Raw genomic sequence first — 24942 nt, 5'->3', positions numbered from 1 at the left:
TCATCAGTCACCACTGCCCGACGTTCAGGTCATCAGTTCCAATTTCATACTCCACGCCGCCGTGTGCGAGCGCGGGGCAAGGCGGTGTCAACTGCCATGCCAATGGGATGTTTCAAACTCTCCACGTCAACCCAGCAACACAAACCGCAATGCTGCTGCTGCAGCGCTGGTACTCCCCCCGTAGCGTAAACGATACAGCACCAGCACTAGTCTGAGTACGTGGATGATCTGATCTATGTATGTGCGCAATGCCAATGATATGAAGCATACCATTACCAAGACAGGCGAGAGTTGCTGCCACTAAAGTTCTAGTAATACAGTCACATGTCCTAGCATGGTGCATGGGGCTTAGCTAGGCTGTCGACTGTTGTCATGTCCATGGCATGCAGGGACCCAGGGTGATGGCTGATAACCATACTACATAAGCTTATGACTGTATGCAGCATGCAGCGGTGGTGATCTGTCAAGTGTCCGAGCTGTCATTGTGACAAGTGACATCCCCTTCTACAATCAGTCCTGCCCTGTATTTCTGAAGATCAGATCTACATGTACATGAAGCCTGAGTGAGTACGACTCTGGGGCTACTTCATTTGCCAGGTGGGAGATCAGTGGAACTCCGCATGTCCGTGCACACATTCACCATGACAGTGCTGTACTGGAACTGTATCAGTATGCCTGCGCCCAGAACACATCACACGCTACATGAATAGTAGAGTCTACTAGCGTACTTACCACTGACTGGCCATAGCCATAGGCATAGGCAGGCATGAACTCTTGCCTTGGAAGTATGCATACCAATCCAGGGTGTGTGTTCACACTGCCATCATCAACCAAAATGGGAGTCAAGATCAGATCATCCGCGAACAGCTGCAGTACTGTCCAATGCATTAATGCCGGGCACTGAAGCGGTACATGACGACACGTGTAGCCCGTGGTGACAGCAACACCATGCAGGTCTATACTATCAGCATGGAGAGATAAAAAATACTGTAGAAAAACAATGTCACCAATCCTGCAGCAGGCATGTCATGAATGACACAGTTTATAAAAGCCATAATGAAGTGATACCCCTACTGGTTATAAACAGATGTAATAAACGATGTGGGTGCCTCATATCTTCTGGTCTTGCCATTTTCACATCTTCCCAACTTCACATTTTCATATCCCCTACCTTTCCATCTTCACATACATGTAATCACATCTTCCTATCGGCTTCACACTTTCACCATTTCACATCTTCAGACCTTCACATCTCCATCATCTTCACATACCATAATATTACACACACATTCAACCCTTCAAATCCTCACACATCTTCACATCTCAGTTCACCCCACCAGGCCTTTATCAGTGTTGCCGGCATGTTCCCATCTTCACCTCTGCCCAGCTCTGGATATCTCAAAAATGATTGCGGTCATACATATCGTTAACAATACTTCGAAGTACATGCATGTTCGCATGTGTACATGATTGTAGTAACGCTATGTTCACCAGCACTGTCTGTACTGATGTTCACAACTTCACATCAGGCCTCACGGCATCCTCACTGAATGGTGCAGGGTTTGTGCAAGACTTCAAAGTTAAAATCTCCACCTCTTCCCATGTTCACATCTCCACTCTGATTTTCAGTTCTCAGCTTCTCATATCAGTCTCATGATGAAAAAAATCTGCACAGAGTCACATAGTCACATACATGTACTAGTACATGTATTCACATAGTCACATGATAACAGTCATGTCCGTGCCTTCGCCTCTTCCCATCCTCACCTGCCCACGCATCTTCATATGTTCACCTTTTGCAGATCCCGGTCACATGATCTCCACATCTTCCGAACTTACACCAAGACATCTTCACATGGTGGCACTGTTCACATCATCACACATTCTCCTGTTCACATCTTGTCCAGGACGCGATTAGACAAGCACGATACTATCAAGAGTAAAGAAGCTCCCTGTTATAACTATACTCTTGATATAATCAGTTGCATAGCCACAGTTGTGTGGGTGTGTATGTATGCACATTCATAATTTTTATGGCTTCGCGGGTTGTGTGGATTGGACAGTTATCTGGCGCTAGTCTTGAATAAAAGATCTGTCTCATTCAGATCTTGTCCGCTATCGTTACTGTATCAGAGAAAATCTGTGGGTGCACATCCAGTGCATTTGCAGATATGCGTGCTTCTCTTGCGACGGGCGCATACAATGTACATGGTATGGTATGCACATGGTACGCGCATGTGTCACTGTGTGTGTGTGGGGGGGGGGGGGGGGGTGTTCAGAAAAGCCACTTCAATCAGCTGCTAAGAGTACACTCATACCTTGTTTATCCGGGCGGTCCAGTACCGGGCACTGCCACAACTTTGAAATGTCCGTATAAACTCCGAATCACATACATGTCTATGGGGAATGGCCATAGATATGGCATATGGCGTCACTATTTCCCGCAAAAAGTGACAACAAGAGTAGTAAGATTTCCACTGAAACTTGGCCAAAGGGTGCCTCGGTAGACGCAAGTGCCCATAACGTCGTCGTCCAGATAACTGAGGTATGAGTGTACGTGGATGTGGTGGAGACCAGGCTAAATACCTTGTGGCGATCAACTCATCAGCCGTGCAAGCTGTTGAATGGTGTAATCCCAGGCACAAGTTGCTACTTTTGAAATAGCTTGTTCGCTATCACCGCTTCAGTGATGGGCACCATGAACACCATCAATGTTTACAATTGTTTGTACGTAATCAAGTGGTGCGCTTCACTGTCCGAAGAGTGCTCAATACCCATGTAGGGCAGAGCCTTGTACACAAGGGAGATTGGAAGCTTTGTCACAAAAAAATCTGATCTGATCTGATGATCGTAGTAATACGTGAAACTCAGAGTTGTGATAAAGCTTCCAATCTCTCTTGTGCAATTGTTTTTACATTCCACTCCTAGTAGTGGCGGTCATTCTTTAGACATTTCCAGTTTCAAGCAGGGAGTAGTACAATACCTCCCTGGTTTCAAGTCCCTTGAACTTATGAATAATTATTGTAAATTCGTGATATCGCAGAATTCGGTTGGAGCTTAGGGCGCGTTCAGACTACCGTGAATCCCGTCAAACCGTGAAAGGTGATAAACCGTGAAGGACATTCACACTACCGATAAACTAACGTTACCGGTACGTAAGTTTTGCACCTCTCACCGCGGAACTGAGAAGGGATTTTCCCTTTTTCCCAGCCTGAGCACTCTTTTTACTGCCGGAAAAGCTCTACTGCCGCAGCAGCCGCGGCAGTAAAACTTTTCCGCTGGTAGCGTGCCAGTAACGTCACGTGATCAAATCACCTTGGAAACTTTCCCATTCCGTCACTTTTTATCGGTAGTAGGGGAACAACCCCATGTCAAGTAATCCACACTGCTCTCATGCAATTTTCAATTCAAATATCGATACACTCTGATCTGCTCAACAGAAATGTTAACAAAAGGTGGGTTGACAATAATTATCATTATTGCAGTGTTGCATGGGAGACGGTTGTTCACCCATCCAGACCACTGTGCTTTAAATAATCCCTCCAATTAAATTCGCCATTAATCTGTATGAAAATGATCTGAAAGTGATTATATTGCTATTCTGTTTAGCTTGGCTTGCTTGCTAATATGTTTGTTCCATGCACAAAGATCGGCAAAACAACCGAAAATGATGCCTGTAGGCTGTAGCTTAGTAAGTTACAAGTAGTATATCGCTTGCCTCTGAGAGTGTTCATATCCAAGCTTCACAGCACATCGCCCGTACAATGCACTGTAACGTTTAGGCAGCAAGTTGACCGATGAGGTCACATAGCATGACTGAACAATGAACACAGTGGACAGAGCACAAGTACACACATGCAGTTACATATCTACACACACACACACATACACACACAAACACATACACACACACACGCACACAAACACACACCATGTACCATGTATACGCCCGTTGCAAGAGAAGCACGCAAATCTGCAAATGCACTGGATGTGCACCCTCAGATTTTCTCTTATAGCAACGATAGCGAACAAGATCTGAATGAGACAGATCAAGACTTGCGCCAGATAACTGTCTAATCCACACAACTGGCGAAGCCATGTGAATCGACCACCAATGCACACCTGGTCTACACCACACACCTCAGACCTCTCAGACATGCCCATCGCGGAAGCGATGATAGCGAACAGCTATGTTAGACATAGGAACTTGTGCTGGGATTACACCATTCAACAGCTTGCAAGGCTGATGAATTGACCGCCACTATTTTTAGCCTAGTATCCACCACACAGCTGTTTGAATGAAGTGACTTTTTATGGCCAGTGAATCCCTATTTTTCATTTTTCCATTTTTTTCTACACACACATACACCACACCACATACTCCGGCATACACTGGCTGTTGGTAACCACCCAGGAGAATGAAAGAAAAGTCAGGAAGAGTCCGAGAAAGAGAAGAAAGACGTGTGCGACCATAACCGTCGGGAATTGAACCCGCAACCTCTCGATTGGAAATCGACTGCACATACCACTGCACCATGTGGGACACACACACACACACACACACACACACACACACACACACACACACACACACACACACACACACACACACGCACACACCAGAATGCACCGGTATTCACTCAGTGCACTGCAAAAGAGCAATGCCTTCTTTCTTGACAACCTGCTAAAAGAATGAGGTCTACAGATTCGGCTGGCAGCTGTAGCAGCCACAAGACTAGCATGGAACAATGTGCAGTGCTGTCTCTTCATACAGAAGTTAGGAGCAATTTCACCCGAGGTACATGCCGAAGGTGTAACAATTTTGCAGGAAAAAAGAGGGGATTTATTTGCATTTCACACAGTACACAAAGAGGATGTCTGGCAAGTGGATGCACAGATACAGGCTGGGGGTATGTGGCAAAGGTGTGTGTCCTAGCATACATACAAGACGTTGCAGGTGCTGTTGCTGCTGCTCAGTGACGGCCAAAGGCGGAACATAGGAGAAGAGGATCAAAAATATTCACAGCACATAATAGTTTCAAAGACGCTTGTCAACAAAAATTACAGCTATACACAATATACACAGCATGCTAATAAGCATACTGTTCATTACTGGACAATGGACGGTCCAGTGGTGCAGTGGCACAGTGGTATTGATAGACATATGGTGCTATTTGACAGACGGCGGCCATGAGCAGCTGAAGCCAGGATGCCATGGATAGTACAAGCACTGCACAATGCACACATACACACACACACACACACACACACACACACACACACACACACACACACACATACACACACACACACACACACACACGCACGCACACACATAATAATGCAAGCACGCCGGTACGCACATACAATCCATCAAACGTACATTAGTACTGGTAGGTGTACTGGCTCTGCGGCGCAGGGTACGGAGCTGGTGCAGTTGCGTATTGGTTGGAGTAAGACCCGTAGGCTGACGGAAGTGCAGCAGTTGCAGCTGCTGCGGCAGCGGCGGCAGCAGCAGTGGGATCAACGGTGGCAGCAACAGGAGCCTGAGCAGGAGCAGTCTGATATGTTGACTGTTGAGCTGACTGGCCATACGCCTGACCATACGCTTGACCATACGCTTGATTGTAAGCAGCAACATACTGTTGTTGTTGTTGTTGCTGCTGAATTTGCTGTGGCTGTTGCTGAGCTGCAGCGTAAGCAGCTGGAGAAGCACCATAAGGGGTGCTCGCATAGGAATACTGAGCAAGCATGCCGCTAGTCGCAGCAGGTTGTTGCTGTTGCTGCTGCTGTGGGTACTGATTCCCGTAAGGTGAATATGCTTGCCCAGTGACATGCCCTGCTGGTACCTGTGAAGACTGGGCAACACCTGCAGCTGCAGCTGCAGCAGCGGCTGCGTGTACAAAAGAAGTGGCACTGTTATCCGCACTGTATGTGTTACTTTGCTGGTCAGGCAAGTGCGGTGATGGTGCGGACAGCAATGAACTACCATAGGAGCCATAGTTATTGCTGTACGCTTGCTGCTGTGGTTGATACTGTTGCTGGCTGTACGGACTACTGCTTGCCATACTACTTGCTGCTTGCCCGCTTTGACTGTTACTATACACCTGACCCGCAGGAGAAGCACCATGTCCAGATTGTGCATAAGAGTCAGTAGAATGGGATGAATGACTAGCCACCGCTGCTGAATAACCTCTACCAGTGCCAGAACCTCCATCTGCTGACCAGTCACGAGATGCAGGTGGTGCCAATGGTCTGTCAGGCAACAGAGGTTTGATCTTGTTACCAGTTCTATCATCCTCTCCAGCAGGCCTATGAAAGTGTTGATGACCACTAGCTGCATCGAATTGCGATGAACGATCTCCAGTCGGCGGCCCGTCTGGATGTGCTCTGTTGAGAAGGCTGGCGGGCCTATCCGCAGGTGATGAGAAGGCACCATCACCTCCAGGACCATGGCCATAGTCAGTACGGTAACGAGAATAGCGATCGCCTTGGTCGCCTCCATCGCGATGGCGTCTGTTTCTGCCAGCACCTCTGCTTCCACGCTGCTCACGTTCATAGTGACCAGATGGGTGCGTTGCCGCAGGTGCTCCTGGTGGCGGTCGATCCATAAGCGGCTGACGTTCGGGTCCAGACGAGTTACTATCGGCAAGTAAACCGGGACGATCCAAAGAGCCACGGGCATGGTTTCGCTTATACTCACCAAGGAGTGATGGAGGCTGAGCTGCTTCACTAGCATCTTGGCTACCTGAGAAGCGACGCTTAGCAGCTGGCTCAGTACCTTCGGAACTCCTACTCTGTGCAGTATTCTTAGATAGACTTGCACTAGCATAGCTGGCCACAATTGACCGTGCGCTTTCTTCTGGCTCTTCAGGAAAGAGAACCGATGTGAATCCTTCTTTCAGAGTAGGCAGAACAAAGTTCCGTTTCATTTCCTTTACAGCGGAGTCAGGAACGAGCTTTCCTTCCTTGCGCTCACGTTGACTGGTTCTCCGACCTAGCTCATCATCAGTGACAATAAGTGCCACGGCTTGGCGCTCTCCAAACTGTCGGAAGTTGTTGATCTTGCGTTGGCGTGCACTGCTGTAGACATTCGTCTGATCCAGGATGAAGTTGCGCTTGCGATGTTTGCAAATGTCCATTAGCTTGCCGTGCACTTTAGTGGCGAGTTGCATGAGCTGGTCAAAGCGCCCATGGTAGTTGCGCTTGCGCATAAGATTATTCACACGCATCTGTTCCATGATGTCATTTGTACCCAGAATGGTGTAGCGCTGGTCTGCATGTTCCGACTGGTACTTCCTGGCCCAGGTTGTCTTGCCAGAAGCAGGTAAGCCAACCATCATCATGACAGTACAGGCATTGAAGCTGACTGGAGCAATAGGACCCTGTGCAAGCCAGCCCATTTCAGCGTGCTCCAGCATGCAATATCCCTCTTCAACTGGGTAGCGGGGAGGCGAAGAGCCAAAGTTGACATGCAGGCCGACATTCTTGACAAGAACATGAGGAAACAAAGCTTCATCATTGCCGACTGACGCATTGGAGGCCTTTCCCAGAAAGCGCCCATTCTTGGCATAGGAAATGGTGATCGGTGAGCTTTCCATGTCCAAGTAGCACGTAATGGTATCATTCAGGCCAAACTTTTCACCGTAGTCAGCAAAGGATTTGTTGACGGATGACTTGCCAGTGCCGCCATACCCATAGGATTTCTTCTCCTCGCCCAAGCAATAGCTGAGCGATGGTACGGACCAACCAAATCTAGCCAAGTGCTGCAATTCTTCCGGAGTGTCGTCCATATTCACTGCAACATGGCTAGTAACAGTTGCCTCAAAGCACACTCTACCTCGCTTGGCACCCCGGTTAGCGCGAGCACCCGCCCACATATATCCAAAGCCGGCAGCACCCCGGTGAGAGGAACCTGACAAGCCAGAGTCATGAACTATGAAATTCAGATCAGAGTTGAAGCTATCAAGTTGGATATTAGGGCGCTGCTCAGCACCAGAGCCCTTTCTATAATTCTCCATATTGCTACTTCGAAGTACTTGACTCCACTGTCAGCGCGATCTTGCTTCCACAATCTCCACGCCAGGTGAATAGCAGCACACCAGTCAGGTGCACCGGCGACTAGAATCAGCCGGCAAGCTACTACTGTCCGTTAAACAGCGAGGTATTCCAGAAACATGTGACGAGTTCGGCCCACTAATAGCACAACACTTTTCTCTTTGTATAATGTGCATCCAAAACACTATCCTGGTTTTTTCACTCTGCTTGAGGCAAGGACAAGTACATGATATGGTCTCCAGTAGCTGAGCTTTCTAGACCACACCCGTCCCTCGCAAGTGGGTTCTTCCTGGAAAGATGGGACTTCAGACACTGCAGCAGGACTGTTTCAGGCACCAACTCGAAGGTGACCGACGAGAGAGGAACTCACTTTTTGATAAGTAAAGTGTCAATACTACAGGTCAGTCAGTGAAGTACCTACGCGTATACGGTCAGCGGTGTTTACACATCGGCGTCGCAGGCCGGCCCACAGGATAACTAATACTGGAATACTCTAGCTAACAATTTACTTCTCGGAAACTACTTTATTTTCCAGTATTTTTCCAGTATTTTTCCAGCACAAAAATACATTTTTATGTGTTTCTTTTGGGTCAGGGTCATGACGTCACGTAATCAAAAATACCCAGCCTGTATAAAAATTTATAGTGCACTATCGATATCGTCAAGACAAGAGACTGAGTGCATAAACAGACTGTACTTAATGGACTCTTGATATCGTGCACTATCGTATAATCTTCCTATCATACCTTTTCTTCGACTCTAAATAAACAAACAACAAATACCCTGGTTTCTCATCATTGTTGCTTTTGCCCGTAAAAGAGGCTGTTGAGAGAGTCAGAAGAGTTATGTACTCTTGATATGATACTTAAAAATAATAATTAAAGCTACAAATGATTCATGTGAAGAAGGGCTGAGGCTTCCTGCAGCCGCAAGTTCATCTCTGAAAATTAAATAAGGAATTCGGGTGGACACACTCATTCCCATAGCGCTGCATTCGGATGTGCAGCGCTATGAGAATGGGTGTGTCCACCCAAATTCCTTATTACCGTACTGGCAATATATATGGTCGCAGTGAGGCCATGAAGCGTTACATTGGCACATGTTTACCGCACGCAGGGCGTTACATGCAAAATCGCACAGGAGCCGTTACACAGGTTTCTATATTGCCGCAGTCCTTTTTTTGCTATTGCAGGACTTCCTGCTGCGTCCAGTTTTGAACTTTTCACCACGCGGTACACGTGCTTTCACAGTTTTCAGCCTTTTTTGCAATGAAAAGATCGCCGCACCCCGCCGGACGCGCGTTACGAACGCAACGAAAATTTGTCGCACTAGCTTGGTCGCGCGTTACGCCGCACCCCCCTGCGTTACGCGGCAACATATATTGCCAGTACGGTACAAATTATTCACAGGTACAAATTATTATTTACATTATGGACAGATAGTTATAATGATACGAGGCCAGTCAGGCCAATCACCAGAACTGAGAAACCCCAACATACAATACTGAAAAGAATCATCAGCTGCAGTTCGGATGATATCTTGAAGCAACACAGGACCTGACAACTGTACTACAAAAACATATTCTGCACTTGGATTATTGTGGCCAGGCGTCATCAGTTCAGTCGCGATCGTGCTGGCGTGCAGTGGGCCGCGACGAACATTCGGGGGGGGGGGGGGGGGGGTGAGTCATTGGAGCTTGCTCCACAATGTAAGTGATAATTATCAGCCAACCGTACCGCGCAAGCGCATCATATACATGTAGTTCTCAGGACCCCATTCTTAATAACAAGCACATGCTCACACATGTACATGTAGTATGTAGCACAGCTGCCAATAACAGGGTCAAGAATTTCCAATCAACATCACAAAGTTGGTTGGCAGATCTTAGACACAGTCACAATTGAAAGGAGATACCTGGGTGGAGCTGAACTAATAAGTAGAATAAAAATACTGTGCAATGTCAAGTGTTCCTTCCACTCAGGCAGATATCAGAAAGCTGGAAAAGTACCATGCCAGTAAAAGTTGACGTGTCCACAAACGCATCGCTCCATCCCAAATAAGTGGCTAACACACGCAAACGTGCATTAGTCAATCGAGTCAAACAGGCAATAGCTGACCATCATTCTACGCATATATGTACAGTGTAGCAACAGCGTGACGACACCAATAGCTGACTAATAACCGTATGAAAACACCAACAGCTGACAATAACATCAAAGTGCACACGAGAGGTGCGACAATGAAAAGAAGAAAGCACACCGTACACCGCAGCTTCCACAAAAGCATGGAGATATAGTAATGAATATCCTTCCAGTAAAACTCCCTAAGAGCTGGCCCACGCAACTGGTAGTTCAATGTACTCGAGGGTTCAACAGAGACTCTATCAAGATAGTCTTCAGTTACAGTGGCACGCAGAACTAAGACGGCCGAATCACACCATTAGGATCGCAATGTAACAATCAGCCTTCCTGCTGCACAAACGGATTGGCAATGGGCTCCATGCCATCAGCTGGACATACTAATACAATAGCAGTACCTCTGCACACAACCAGGCCCAATGTGCGTGTCTCATCAGTCAGCTTGAATGGATCTTCAGCATCTGCACACCAAGAAAAAGAGCAACAAGAGCAACAAGAGCAGCAGCAACAGCAACAACAGCAACAACAACAACAACAACAACAACAACAGCAGCAACAGCAGCAGCAGCAGCAACAACAACAACAACAACAACAACAACAACAACAACAACAACAACAACAACAACAACAACAGCAACAACAGCAACAACAGCAACAACAGCAACAACAGCAACAACAGCAACAACAGCAACAACAGCAACAACAGCAACAACAGCAACAACAGCAACAACAGCAACAACAGCAACAACAGCAACAACAGCAACAACAGCAACAACAGCAACAACAGCAACAACAACAACAACAACAACAACAACAACAACAACAACAACACTATTGTGAGAATGAAGATTTGAAACAAGAGCAATAACAATTATTTTGCTACATATGCAACAAATATCGTTTTTTTGCCTGCCAATTTTTTATGTCATAAGTCCAGTCTATCAGGAATCAAGAAATGAACAACGAGGAAACGTTTCCGGTCTGGAAAGATGTGCCTGCTGAACAGCTGAAGCAGAGCTCCGTGACGTTTGTCTGCCCCCGGAACATCAAAATCTTGGATGTGGCTGAGGCGATCGCGGCCTCCGGCTATGATGACCTCCTATCGGTACAGATAAGTGCAAATAGTCGATGCATTGTAACTTTCCTGTCCAACGAGAGTGCGATCGCCATGGCAGATCACGGCATTGAGTTGGATGGAACCGCCATTCTTGTCCCTTTTTTCACGGCACCCCTGGTTGAAGTCAGAATCTTGGATGCACCAATCTGGGTCTCTGACCAAGATCTCATTGTTTGGCGGGGTACGGGACATGCGTAGGCACGCAGGGAGTACGGCATGGGCACATTGTCACGAAATCTGGCTTGAGAGTTGCTATGGGTATACGACATTTGGCCTTCAAGCTAAACAAGGGCACCCACATCCCGTCCATCATAAAAACCGAGGGCGGGCTGACTGTCCGCGTACGCTACGATGGCCAGGTGCGTACTTGCAATGTGTGCAACAACCCTGACCACCTCGCAGCACAATGCCCAAATAAGGGCATAAACGCACGTGCACCACCCCGTACAGGGCGAGAGTCATCCACGACATGCACACCGCCACCAGCTGGGGAGGCGTGCAGTCAAGGCCCGTCTGCCAGCACGGAGGTAGTTGAGTCATCCACGACATGCACACCGCCACCAGCTGGGGAGGCGTGCAGTCAAGGCCCGTCTGCCAGCACGGAGGTAGTTGAGTCATCCACGACATGCACACCGCCACCAGCTGGGGAGGCGTGCAGTCAAGGCCCGTCTGCCAGCACGGAGGTAGTTGTAGCCGTACCACCACCAAACACGTACAGTCAAGCCCTGAAAAGTCCAACCGCACGTGCACCACCTGCCAGCACTGAGGTGGTTGCAGCCGCAGTACCGCAAACAAGCTTGACCCCCTGTGAAGCCAGCAGCGTCGCCAGTCGCCAACATGGTCGCCTTCACCCCCAGTCACGCTGACGACTGCTCTGGCCACCTCTAGGGGGAAAACCACACACCCATCACCGGACACTGAAGACGATGGCTTTACTCCAGTGAAGAGGGGAAAGAACTCCTTTCGCCCAGGTAACAGTGCCACCTCGGAATGCCAGAACAACGACACAGACCCACAGGTCACGCGGGCTAACGAAGCCAGTGCGAAAGAGGTCGAAAACCTCCTCAAGCGGATCCGCAGACGCAAGGGCAGCTTCTAACCGGTCTACAGCCACAGACGTGCAGCCACCACTCTCCCCTCCTCCATCACCAAACACTTGTAAGTTAACCCACACTAGCCTTAATGTAGGAACCCTCAACATTTGCAGCCTCAGGAACAAAGTTGAAGAAGTTCACCACGTTTTGCATAATTTTAACCTAGATGTATTAGCTATTACTGAAACTTGGCTCAATGGCACTATAAGCGATGCCCTAGTTGCAATACCTGGCTACTCAATACTTAGATCTGACAGGACTAGCCAGCAAGGTGGAGGAATATGTTTTTATGTCAGGCACTCACTCACTGTCACTGCCATCACCTTCCCAAATCCAAACCAGCTTGAAGTCTTGTGCATTGTGGTGCAGACCACAAAAACTGACCAGCTTACACTGACCTGTGTCTACAGGCCCCCAAACAACACTGTGGGCGTTTGGCAGCTTCTTACAGATACCGCCGATCATCTCTACAACCCACGTGCACCGATGATTGTTCTGGGTGACCTAAACTGTGACACACTGCGAACACCACCCACATCCACCTTCACCATTTCAAAGAGTTCTGCAGCTCACTTCACCTTTAGAACATAATCTCCTCTCCCACACGACTCCCCAGCCAATCATGTCTAGACGTTGTACTGGTCGATCAACAGTTGCTAGGTCGTGCGCCAGGCAGTTCCAGAGCTTTCATCTGGAACCAAGCTGTACATCCCGTAGTAGACGTCAGTGATCATCACCATGTAACTTTCTCCTACAGTGCCCCTGGAAGAGCTTCATCACCCGCAACTACAGGGATACGACATATCCGCCGACCACCTCTGTCCTCAATCAGCCCTGATATGCTGAAAACAGAAATCGCAAAGAATGTGGCCGAATCGACGAGCGGCACCTTCCAATCGCTGGATGAATCAGCATCAGCGTTTCGCGACAGCGTCCTGTTGGCCGTAAGCACGCTGTGTCCACTACGGCCCTGTCGCAGCCAGAAATCACGGAAACCTAAGCCATCCCCGTGGTGTACACCAGCGCTAACACATCTCTTCCACCGTCGCAAACATCTTCACCGCGCTGTTATGAGAAACCCGACAGACACCCAGCTCTTGCAACTGTACCGTGCAGCAAGAAGAGAAGGCACGCTGCTTAACAAACGCCTAAAGAATCAATATTTAGTAAGGGAGTTCTCAGACTGCCGAAATGATCCTCGCCGCCAATGGAAACTGCTCAACAAACTCCTTGGTCGGAACACCACTCCAACACCTCTCAAAGCCGAAGTTTCCAGCCTCACCAACTTCTTTGGATCGGTCATCTCTGACCCAGAGCGACCTCCTTCCCTGCAAATCCCCCAAGGCCCCCGACAGCTCACCAGTTTCGCAAAATTCACCCCTGTCACTACCACTGAAGTCTGCAAGCTCCTCAAGAAGATCTCCCCTTTCAAATCCACCGGATCCGACAAACTCCCACCCCTTCCTCTGAAGATCTGTGCAGAAGAACTAGCCGGTCCCCTCTGTCTCATTTTCAATAGTACTAATTTTCAACGAATCACTCTCCCTCGGTTCCTTTCCAGCCATATATAAAGTAGCGTCTGTATTCCCCCTCTTCAAGAAAGGCAATCCAGAGTGTCCCTCTAACTATCGCCCCATATCTCTACTCCCCATCGTATCCAAGCTTCTAGAAAAGATCGTCCTTCATCAACTGCAGCGCTATATCAACACCCACCCAGAGCTCAACATTCTTCCTCCTCAACAGTTCGCCTACCGCTCTGATCATTCCACGGAGGATACACTTTCACTTGCTATATCAAAGTGGCAACAATGCCTGGATGACGGTCAGTACACCGGAGTATTATTCTTGGACATGAGCAAGGCGTTCGACCGGGTCAAGCACCAGCCACTCATCAACGAGCTCTACTCCTGCGGTATTTGTGGCACAGCGCTGTCTTGATTCGCCTCCTATCTAAGTGCTCGTCGACAGACAGTGACGAACCCCTCCACAAAAACATCCGGCGACTCCGTGACCTGTAGTCGAGGGGTACCTCAAGGCTCTGTCCTGGGCCCCGTTCTTTTCACGATCTACACAAGACACGTAACAGACATCACACCAACTCACACATCTAACATACTCTACGCCGACGATATAGGACTCTACACATCGAGCAGCTGCATCAACACGATACAGGACCGACTATCAGAGAGCTTCGATGCGGTTAAATCACACCTCACGGAACTGGGCCTCCTACTGAACCCCGACAAAATGCAACTATTAATCGTCCACCGGAAGACAACCCCAGTTCCACCTACCTTCACTGTCATCTGTGGTAACTTCCCAGTATCCCCTTCCCAGTGTGTCCGTTACCTTGGAGTGCTAGTCGACCAGCACCTTGCCTTCAAGGAGCAGGTCGGGAAAGTTGTTGCTTCAACCGTAAGCTGGCCGCATTCCGCAGAATACGACATCACATCACCACCCCGGCACAACGTTCCTTTTACCTAAGCATTATCCAATCCACCATGGAGTACGCCAGCAACTGCTACGTTCACACGACATCAGCAACCCTATACAACACACTCATTCGATGCTTCAAGCGTAGCCTCAGGATAACATTTGGCTACCCACCATGCCACCCAACAGCCACCATTTGTCACCGCCACAAAATCATTCCTGTCGCCATCCGTAAACCTAAAAATATTTTGCCTTGTCTATAAATGTGTGCATGGCCGCCGCAGCCCTCTACTTGCCGAGCTTTTCGTACTTAGATCAAATAGCAACCATACCAATGCCTTGACCAGGGGACAGTCCGCCCTGGCTTTAGCCCTGCCTAATGCTTCGTCACGGTACGGTTTCTATGCTTTGCCCTACCTGGCTGCTGACAGGTGCAATTCGCTTCCAGCAGCATGCCGCCAGGCAGCCTCCTTCGCAATGTTCAACAGTACTCTTCGCAGCCTCTTTTGCAACACATAATGGCATAGTATTCAGCCACCGTTTTCTTTTTTCTTTACTCTATTTCACGCACTTACGGCTTTCTTCATTCAGCTCTATTTCACGTACTTACCTAGGGTACCCTGTAAAAAGACTCACAGTCTGTGGGGATTGCCCTAGTAAAATAATAAATACTACTACTACTACTACTACTACTACTAAATAAAGAGGTTCCGGGGTACGATTTTCCGTGCCGAAATCCGTATGGGCGCTACAGATTTTTTCCAGGCGTGCTCCATACGATTTTTCGGAACGGAGAATCCATGTGGACTGGCTTTCATACGAACCGTGTTTCGTATGGAGATTTTGCGTCATCGGGTGCAGAAAGATTTTTCGCGTACAAATTTGGTACGAGAAACATCGATTTTCCGCGGGAAGTTTTGATTTCGGTACAAATTTTCAAAATAAAAAGGCATAGCGCGGGAATGTGACGTGTTTGCGATCGTAACCTAAGCAATGACGGCAAACACATAAGTTCCGTACCCCGGAACTTTTCACTGCTCGAAAACGACGTAAAAAAATCCGTAGCGCCTCCACGGATTTTGGCACGAAAAATCGTACTCCGGAACCTCCCTAATATACATCCACACCCTACAACACAACATGCCATAAGTCACAAGCAAAAAAAGGACAAGGAAATCTCATGGCCATCAGGTCCGACATATCTAAATAGCAATTTGACGACTGGTAACATGCTCACTGTCTTAGCAGTGTATTTAGCTGTTCACAGTCACAATCCAGCACAAAATAATATCAATGGAGAACACGACATACCTCGGACATATTCTGTCGCTCCATCAAGTACCAGATTGAGTAATGCGTCATAGCCTTTCAATACTCCACTGGCTGCATGCACAAACAACAGTGTTGGCATACCATTAGGCATTAGACCATGTTGAACCGAACAATCAACAGCCAATCGAAACAATACCCATGCCAATATGCTGTATATGCACTTCAAAGTTACCTACCTAGTACTCCAACAGACATTATTCCCGTAGCTATGCAGAAGACGTTACTGCAGTAACGTCTGGCGCTAGCCAGGGTCCACACAGCTTTAATTTGGTATTTGTGTGTTTGTTTGTTTGTGTGTTTGTGTCACGCCTGGCGCTATCCCGTATCTGTCCCATACCGTACCGTACCATCAAACACAGCTGGCCGCAATATTCAAATAGGGCTTTCAAACGCAAGATCATAACGTGAAGCAACTTGGAAGAATGGGTATGAATGCGAAGTGTATGGGGGAATGCATGTAGGGCGATAGTGCGGGTTCGAATCCCAGGATATGCCTGAAAAAATAAAATAGGAGAATTGAAAAATTTATAACATCCCTATGCTTTTTTTGCCGTCATCAAGGCGGTAGACGGTGTCGTATTACCCTCGATCGTACCTGTCCCGTACCTATCCCGTACCGTACCATCAAAGACGGCTGGCCACAATGCATATTCAAATAGGGCTTTCAAATGCAAGATCATAACGTGAAGCAACTTGGAAGAATTAGTATGTATGCGAAGTGTATCGGGGGATGCATGCAGGGCGCGCGATAGTGCGGGTTCGAATCCCAGGTTATGTCTTTTAAAAAAAGGATTTTTTTAAAGAATGTATAACATCCCTGTGCTTTTTTTTGTCTAGGTCATCAAGGCAAAAAAGCATAGCGTAGGGCCCTGAGCTTCCAAGCTCTCTCGTTTCTACTTCGAAGTACAAGTATTGTTTTCCGGAATCATCACTGCTAGCCCATTCACTGTAGACCAAAGGGACAAAAGGGTTAAAACACTCGCTGTGCACTCGTTTTACGAGTTCCTAAAATGTCTTTATTGTCTCACAAGGCTACAACTTTGGTCAACGCACTGGACAAATCTCTCCGCTTGGACAGTGTGAATGAATTTATCTAGTGCGGTTGGAGCCAAACAAGCCGTTTTCAGCTTGTGCTGAAAGTGGCTTGTGCTGAATGAAGCGGTTGGTCACATCGACCCATATGGCCATGTGATCCGCTGAATTTTTTTTGCGTGCTGTAGAGGTTTTTTCTTTGAGTCCATTTTTGAATTTGATTTTTTTGAATTTTAAATTACTTTTTATTATCTGTTGAACATGTACGTGGCAATCAGCAGAGTTTCGGTACTGTACTAGGAGCTTCATTGGAATCAAGGTGCTTTTTTGAAAGATTGAGGGAGGTTTGAGCTTGTAGTGCAGCCATGGATCCTGAAACTAGACTCTGTGCCGTTGTCTGCATGCTTCTATCGCACAATAGTCTCCCTTGTCTGACGCTGCCGAACCAAATCATACCTTGTAGAAAGCGCACAAGGAAAGATGAGGACAATAACAGACAGCAGGCAATGAGAGAAGTTGGACCAACAACGAAAGCCGGAATATTTCAGAACACGATGCATCCATGGCAAGATGTGCTTTGGATTTGCACGATTTTGTTTTTCCCGCGACTGCGTCAGAATGGGTGAAAGTGGCTGAATCCATTCAGCGCTTTGAAAACGGCTGACTGCTGAAAACGGCTGAAGCCGAAAATTCAGCCGTTTCTGTAACAACGATGACGTCAAAAAGCGCTTTTTTGAATGGCTGAATCGCGCTTGGTGTGACTGCGGCCTTAGGCCTGCATCTATACCATGATAAAATCTGTGATCACTCTGCGCATAAATATTTTTGTTATCCAAGCTAAAAAGAAATAGATACAAGAAAAATGCAACAACCGCCTGAGTAAGGCTGGAGAAATTTTCCAGAAAAGCTCAAACCAACTCCAAAATATTCAAAACCAACTTCAAAATATTCACTAGTTGAGGGAATGGAAAAGGGAAAAGTCTGAAGAAAAAAATGACTGTCACCACCAGAACTCGAACCAGGGCCTTCGCTTGAGGCCAGTGATACTCTACCACTAAGCTATGGTGTAGCTGTCATATCATCTCCGCAGACACCGTTCAACATTTTCTTCAGACTTTGAAACTTGCGCTTCCTGTGAAACTGTGCAGGCTCGAAATACTTGAAAAGTCTGATAGTCAGTACTTTCGTAGAATTAGGAAGCATTAGTAAGTCACGCAATGACAGGGCTTAGTACAAAACCCCAAACCGGCAATACAAATAAATGAACAGCTGTCAACTTGGACAATGTCTGTACTTTTGAATGACCTGAACCACTCAATCATAGTCTATAATGTGTGCATTGAGCTACCTTTATTTTTGTTCAACATTAACAACTGTACCAAGAGCACGCATACAAGAGTTTGCAGCTCCACTCCTATTCCTATGCATGGAAGAACATTTTTTGATGTCAATCTTGTCAGATATCAGGAGTTCTGGTGTACAAGGCTTGGGTAGTGCGACGCAATACGGCAATTTTTTTGGCGCCGGAAACACATTCCCTACTTGAAGAGGGCGTGGATAAGAACTATAGTGATCCTACCGGGCGCATTACAACAATGTAATGTAGTTTGGACAGAATACATCTACGAGTATTTCTCTCACCTTCTCTTCCCCCTTGAAACTTGACACGCACGGGTTTGTCAAGATATCTGCTCAGCTCCAGAATACTCTCCTTCTTCTTCCGTTCCCCAGCCTAACACATACACAATATAGTATAATTATAACACACATACACAGACACACAAACAAATGGTTAAAGGGGAAGTCCGGTGAAAAATTTAAATTTCACAGTCCGTAGAGTTCGGGTCGCTGAGTCGAATGGTCTTTGTCCGAGGAGGCTGCGGCTTATGGTTCGTCAGATACGCCCAATCGAACATGTGCGAATTTGAGCGCGCATCACCCAGATCCAGGTGATGACGTCACAGCGTGCAGCCAGGTAGCCACACCATCTAGTTGTGTACAAAAATGGCCATATTCGGAGCGCGTTCGATTGGGGAACCGTTTGTCGCAGCTTCTTCGGACCAAGACCATTCGATTCAGTGTTACAAACACTACGTACCCTGTGATTTTCAGCTCGGTAACCCTGGAGGTTATACCGTATTATAGCCGTTTCCGAGTTGGACTTTTCCGTCAGCCTCTACCGTCTACGCGCTCTGCGCTGCGTGCATGCAGTGCGTGCAGTGTGTTATCTACTAGTACTAGTAGTAGCTGTAGTGCAGTCAACAAACTCATCACAGACGGAACTACTCCCGCACTGCCGTGCTGGGGTAGTATGTACAAGACTCGAGTCACAACTGACACAAACTAGTCAACACACGGACTTGTCATGTACTACACTCGTATCAGTCGTATTGTTCAGTCATGTAGTCAGAGAACGTGCGTTTCTCCTTGCCGGTGCCGGTGGTTGTGCTTTGAGAAAGAAAATTTTAGTTTTCCGCACCCGCCTCATTATTTTATGTTACAGCGATGAGTGCACAACCGTGACAAGTGACAAAACAGCGAACAGCTCCCGGACCTAGAACTTTCAGATTCCATAGCGTTGCGAGCGAAGAGTCGTGCCCGTGGTTCAAAGAGCCTGCACTGTTCTCCAATTGAGTAGTCCGAAATATTCCAAGTTCGCACCAAAACATCACCATGTGGCAGGCTACTGGAGTCTAAGCGAATCTAATCGGTATGGAACAACATTTAGAGCACTCGCATCACTCTTCTCCATTTTGGCGACCCTGCTCTCCAGCGATCTGATCAGCCTCGTCTGCAATAGCTGCTGCTTCTTCATCAGTCGGAAACTCAGTAGCGCTCACTCTTGACCGGCCCGCGTGGCCATTTCTTCAGCTGCCGAGGTTCTCAGCCCCAGACCGAACTCATGAAGGTCAGCCATGGCTGCATCCTCACTCTCACAAGGAGTTACAGGTCTTCGGGGTTGCTTGCACCAAACTATCAGTCGCCAAATCATTTGAAATAGCACTGACACGCACTCCTTTTGACCTAGCTGCACGCTATGACGTTGCAGAGGGTGTGGCGCGGCCGCATGACGTCATGGCGCAGCCCCCGAAACTCAGTTTTTCAAACGGAAATATCTCGAGAACGCTTTGTCGGAGACACGTGGGACCAACACCATTCGACTCAGCGCCCGAAACTCTACCGACCCTGAAATTTAAATTTTTCACCGGACTTCCCCTTTAAAGGGGAAATTAAGGCAAAAATTAAAATTTCACCAGTTGTAGTCTTCGGGGTGCTGAGTCGAATGGTCGTGGTCCGAGGAAGCTGAGACGCTCCCTTCCTACTTGAATCCCAATCGAACTCGCGCACTTCCACCGAAACTGGGTGACTGCGCCCTACTATATTGTGTATGGGGATTTGTATGCAAAATGTCACTAAAAGCGCCATTTCGTTCTTATAAAAGCATGGATGACCGCGATTAGCCCATATGTTGTAGTCATTTGGACGCTGAGTCGATTGGTTTTGGTCTGAAAAGGCTGCGATGCAGCGTTCCTCCTTTATTCCCAATCGAACATGGTTGAACAAGCGGTCACGTGCTCCTGCGTACACCAGTCACCTGGTCACCGTGCCTGCAGGGTACAACTTACTAGCCTGTTTGACCTTTTTTGGGTGCAGTCCTGTCACTCGAGTTGAACTCGAGTTGAACCTTGGTGTGAAAGTTGTCACCTGCTGGCGTGGTGACCAGGTGATTTGGGCACCCAGGAGCACGTGACCGATTGTTCAACCATGTTCGATTGGGAATAAAGGAGGAACGCTGCATCGCAGCCTTTTCGGACCAAAACCAGTCGACTCAGCGTCCAAAAGAGTACAACATATGGGCCAATCGCGGTCATCCGTGCTTTTATAAGAACGAAATGGCGCTTTTAGTGACATTTTGCATACAAATCCCCATCTAGTAGGGCGCAGTCACCCAGTTTCGGTGGAAGTGCGCGAGTTCGATTGGGATTCAAGTAGGAAGGGAGCGTCTCAGCTTTCTCGGACCAAGACCATTCGACTCAGCACCCCAAAGACTACAACTGGTGAAATTTTAATTTTTGCCTTAACTTCCCCTTCAAATGATGTTGGCACCACAAAGGAGGAAAGCTATGATGCATGTAATACTGTAAAAGTATAACCCCTAAATTTTAGCGATTTTGAAATCTTAGCGAATTTAGCGAACAGGTCAAAGTTGCTAGGATCCGAAAAACATTTTTTTCCGAGACCGTTGAGTGTTATTGCAAGTCCATATACTAGAGTGCAACATACGCACACAAATGTATGCTGATCACAAGTAAGATTTTTCAAACACTAAGCTAAGCTCGGCTGTCTAAATACGGGGCTCCCATACTTCAGTGAGCAATATTCTTGTAGGCCCTATCAGCTTAGGGAGTGGACACTACACAAGTATTGCTGGAAATCTCCACACCGAAAGTGCATTCAGAAAAAGATGGACTTCTTTGATAATCATGATGACACCCTGCACTTCAGAAAAAGAATTTTGAGACTGCATTGCAGCTGAATTTATGCTACAACAATGATGGTACTAAAGATTAACCTTGCGAGATGGTGGTAAATAAACGTCTGCCCACACACTCTCTAAGCCGCAAAGTTACAATCTTGCAAATAATTTGCTTTTTCCCCACCCTCACAATATTAGCACCTGGTGGGTGGTCGATGCATGGCTGGTGATATGATATGGGCTGGTATGTTTTGTCCCCACTGGACTCATCGAGCAATCTTATTGTTGGACGTGCTCAGACGGTGCTTGGCTGGGGAGAATGAAGATTCCACTGCAGTTATATTTATGGTGGCTGATGAGACCAGCGTGGACGAAAGGTACGTTGTAATCAAGCAAAGTTGCAGTTGCGTGATCGTCTATGTGCCAAGCAGTATGTGACGCACCAGCAAGCTACATCAGACAATTATCAGCCTGCATTTTTCCACACTATAATAATATTATTTTGGTAAGCCTTTACAGAATGGCAATACACTGTCCCCGGGGAAAATCGCGGAAAAAATCCCAGAATTTGCGATGTAATTTGCGGGTAAATATGGCATTATTTGCGGTAAATATGCGGTGAATATTATTGATACCGTATTTCCGCGCATATAAAGCCATGGCGATATATCCGAATATAAGGCCACCCTCACTTATAAAGCCATGGCGTTATAAGTGAACAAAATTCAATGTGGAGGAAGTTGCATCCGGCGTTAAAGGTGAGTTCAATTCTTTCAGTGAACCTACAGTAGCGATGATTCTCTCTATATGTACCCATCCCCATTGTCACATGCCATACCGCCACCGCACCTTCACACAAGTTTGTATGCCACCTTGTACACAATAGGTTCACAATTTGAAATTTTCAGGGAAAATTGAAAGTATAATGGATGCTCGACATGAACGTGCAACGGCACTATACGAGTACGCGAAGTTCATACTCTGCCGATTTTTTTCATGTAAGCGTCTCTCACTTTTAGCGCCATGGCGTTAACACCGAGGCTATTTTCTCCAAACATTTAGTCCAAAACAGCGATGTTTCACCTATAACTAGGGGTGAAACGGTTCGGGTAAGGAACCGGTTTTGGAACCGCCAGCTGAAAAGAATCGGGTACCCGTTCCGTCAAATTTCGAACCGAAGGCGAAACTCGAAAAATCTTGTTCTCGTACAAATACATGTACACGTCAAGTCTACTCAAGATTTAAAATGTCTTACCTTACGATCCCCACTCTTCCAAAGAGTTCTCTGGTCATTATCTTCTTCGCACTTGGACTCTCCGATGTCTCATTCTTGCTCGTAAAAATGTTTTTTCTAAAAAATAAATGTCGCGAACGCATTTTGTCGGTCTGGAGAAAAGAGTGCATGGAACCGATACCCGAACCGTGGGAAACAATGCTGGCATTCGGGTACCCGAACATGGAACCGTTTCACCCCTACCTATAACGCCATGGCTTTATATGCGCGGAAATACGGTATGCGGCAAGTTTGCAGTTGATATGAGGCAATTTTCAGTGAGTATGTAGTGAAATCAATCAGTTACAAGTCTTTGGTGTAAGCACTCGTCATATGCCGCCACAATGAGACGTTGCTGACCGAACAGTGCACTGTGTGTACGTGTAGTGCAACAAAAAAGTTCAAAAAACGCGGGGAAAATCGCGCAAAACGCGGTCTTTTAAAAACGCGGAAAAAAACGCGGAAAAAAACGCGGCCGCGGAATCGCCCCGGGAACAGAATACAATTCTTCCTCCTCAAGAGGTAAGGAAAATCAAAGGCACAGGAGATAGTATGCGAGGAGTCTCAGTGCATGAGATACGGTTTAGTGTGATGGGAGTTGTTTATTGTTCTTGAGTGTTTATATTTCACCTCTTAATAATAAATCTCCGGTTATTATTGTTCTCTGGTGATCAAATTCGCATGAAACTGAGAGTCACAATACATGTAACTTGCTTCATTCTATTCCCAGTGGGTGAACGGCTCTGGATGTCTGTGCACTCAGCTCTATCGTAGCATTCTGCTGTGTGTACTGCTCTTGAAATGCATGGGTAGTGTCGGAGGTAGCAAACAAGGCCGCTATAGATATATATGCAACCCGCTTTGTACCCTTTTTAGACAAACTACGACAGTTCTGAGCCCAAAAATAGCAAATCTTGAAGTAGCCATCAGCCTATTTTAGATAAAAAATCTTACGCAAACGTTCAGGAAACTCTAATGCCTTTTTACCAACAAGGGATCACTCACCATAATTTTTTCTTCCAACTCACAAGGGTAACACTTCCAATTCTTCTTTTTAGCCACCTGAACAACTAAGAAAACGCTTGATTACAAGCAATAGTTGCACCTAGTACCTGACCTGAAAGTGAAAGAAGCAGAACTAAAATAACAATACTGCTTCAAAAAATTGATTCATCAATCTACCAAAATGCCAAATGTAGACCTGATGCTGCGCATGGCCTGAACAGTGAGCTCATGCATGAGTTCAGCTATCACACTTGCGCTGTTGAGCTGTAGCTGGCGCCATGTCATCTGTGTGCGGCATACCGGTAGATCTACGAAAGTACGATGGTAGAGGAGACGGCTCGATACCGGGACGTTTTGACAGCCAAATTTGTATAGACCCAAACCGTTCATCAGCGTTGATTTTTCACTCGAAATATGTTTGTGGAAGGAAACTGGCATGTTGAAGTTTGCTCTGGGGCCAGAGTCAATCGAACTGAGCCACTCCTTTGTGTTGACCCATTGCCTCCAAGTTGCCCAATTTTTCGCTTCAAAAAAGTTCAAATCAGAGGTGGCTCCAAACCGGACACGTTTTAGAGTGCACGTCAAATTCACTCTGGGTCTGAAATTAGGTAATTGCTATCGCTCCACGACGGCCAGTATAGAGTAACAATAAGCCTTGTGTGTGCTTCCATTAGTTTTGATTGGTATGCGGTGCTTTATTGGCGAGAGGCGAGCCGCTGTTTACCTGCGACAAGAAGTTGATTTTTCGAAAGTCGTAAAACTCAAGTCGCAGTGCGAAGCAACACGTCAAAAACTCACCTGCTTGATATGGCGCTTCTGGTCATCGCAGAGCCATGAAATTTTGGCTCGGAGTATAACACATAGTAGTCTCACTGTGACATATTATGTTTTCTAATCAAAATACCAAGAGAGAAAGTGAATATTGAGTCCGTTCCGGTTTGCAACCGGTGTCCTATTTGAAACCGTCCCCTCTACGTAGTCTA

The 24942-nt window shown here is 47.0% G+C and overlaps 2 protein-coding genes across 2 annotated transcripts; both read right to left on the bottom strand.

The window, feature by feature from the left end:
- Nucleotides 1-4635: 4635 nt before the first annotated feature.
- Nucleotides 4636-8595, bottom strand: LOC135814627 (heterogeneous nuclear ribonucleoprotein U-like protein 1). The gene has a single exon (XM_065327779.1). It carries the CDS (start codon nucleotides 8019-8021, stop codon nucleotides 5385-5387), a length of 2637 nt encoding a protein of 878 aa, XP_065183851.1. The 5' UTR covers nucleotides 8022-8595; the 3' UTR covers nucleotides 4636-5384.
- Nucleotides 8596-9900: 1305 nt separating this feature from the next.
- Nucleotides 9901-24145, bottom strand: LOC135814626 (U6 snRNA-associated Sm-like protein LSm7). Its single transcript, XM_065327778.1, has 4 exons — nucleotides 23960-24145; nucleotides 18846-18936; nucleotides 16152-16223; nucleotides 9901-10657 (listed from the first exon to the last, which is right to left on the bottom strand). Exons 1-4 carry the CDS (start codon nucleotides 23960-23962, stop codon nucleotides 10518-10520), a joined length of 306 nt encoding a protein of 101 aa, XP_065183850.1. The 5' UTR covers nucleotides 23963-24145; the 3' UTR covers nucleotides 9901-10517.
- Nucleotides 24146-24942: the final 797 nt, after the last annotated feature.

Source organism: Sycon ciliatum, chromosome 4 (genome assembly GCF_964019385.1).
Source record: "Sycon ciliatum chromosome 4, ocSycCili1.1, whole genome shotgun sequence".
NCBI classification, from domain to species: Eukaryota; Metazoa; Porifera; class Calcarea; order Leucosolenida; family Sycettidae; genus Sycon; species Sycon ciliatum.
Note: the sequence above shows the minus strand (reverse complement) of the source record. Positions and strands in the feature narration are given on the sequence as shown.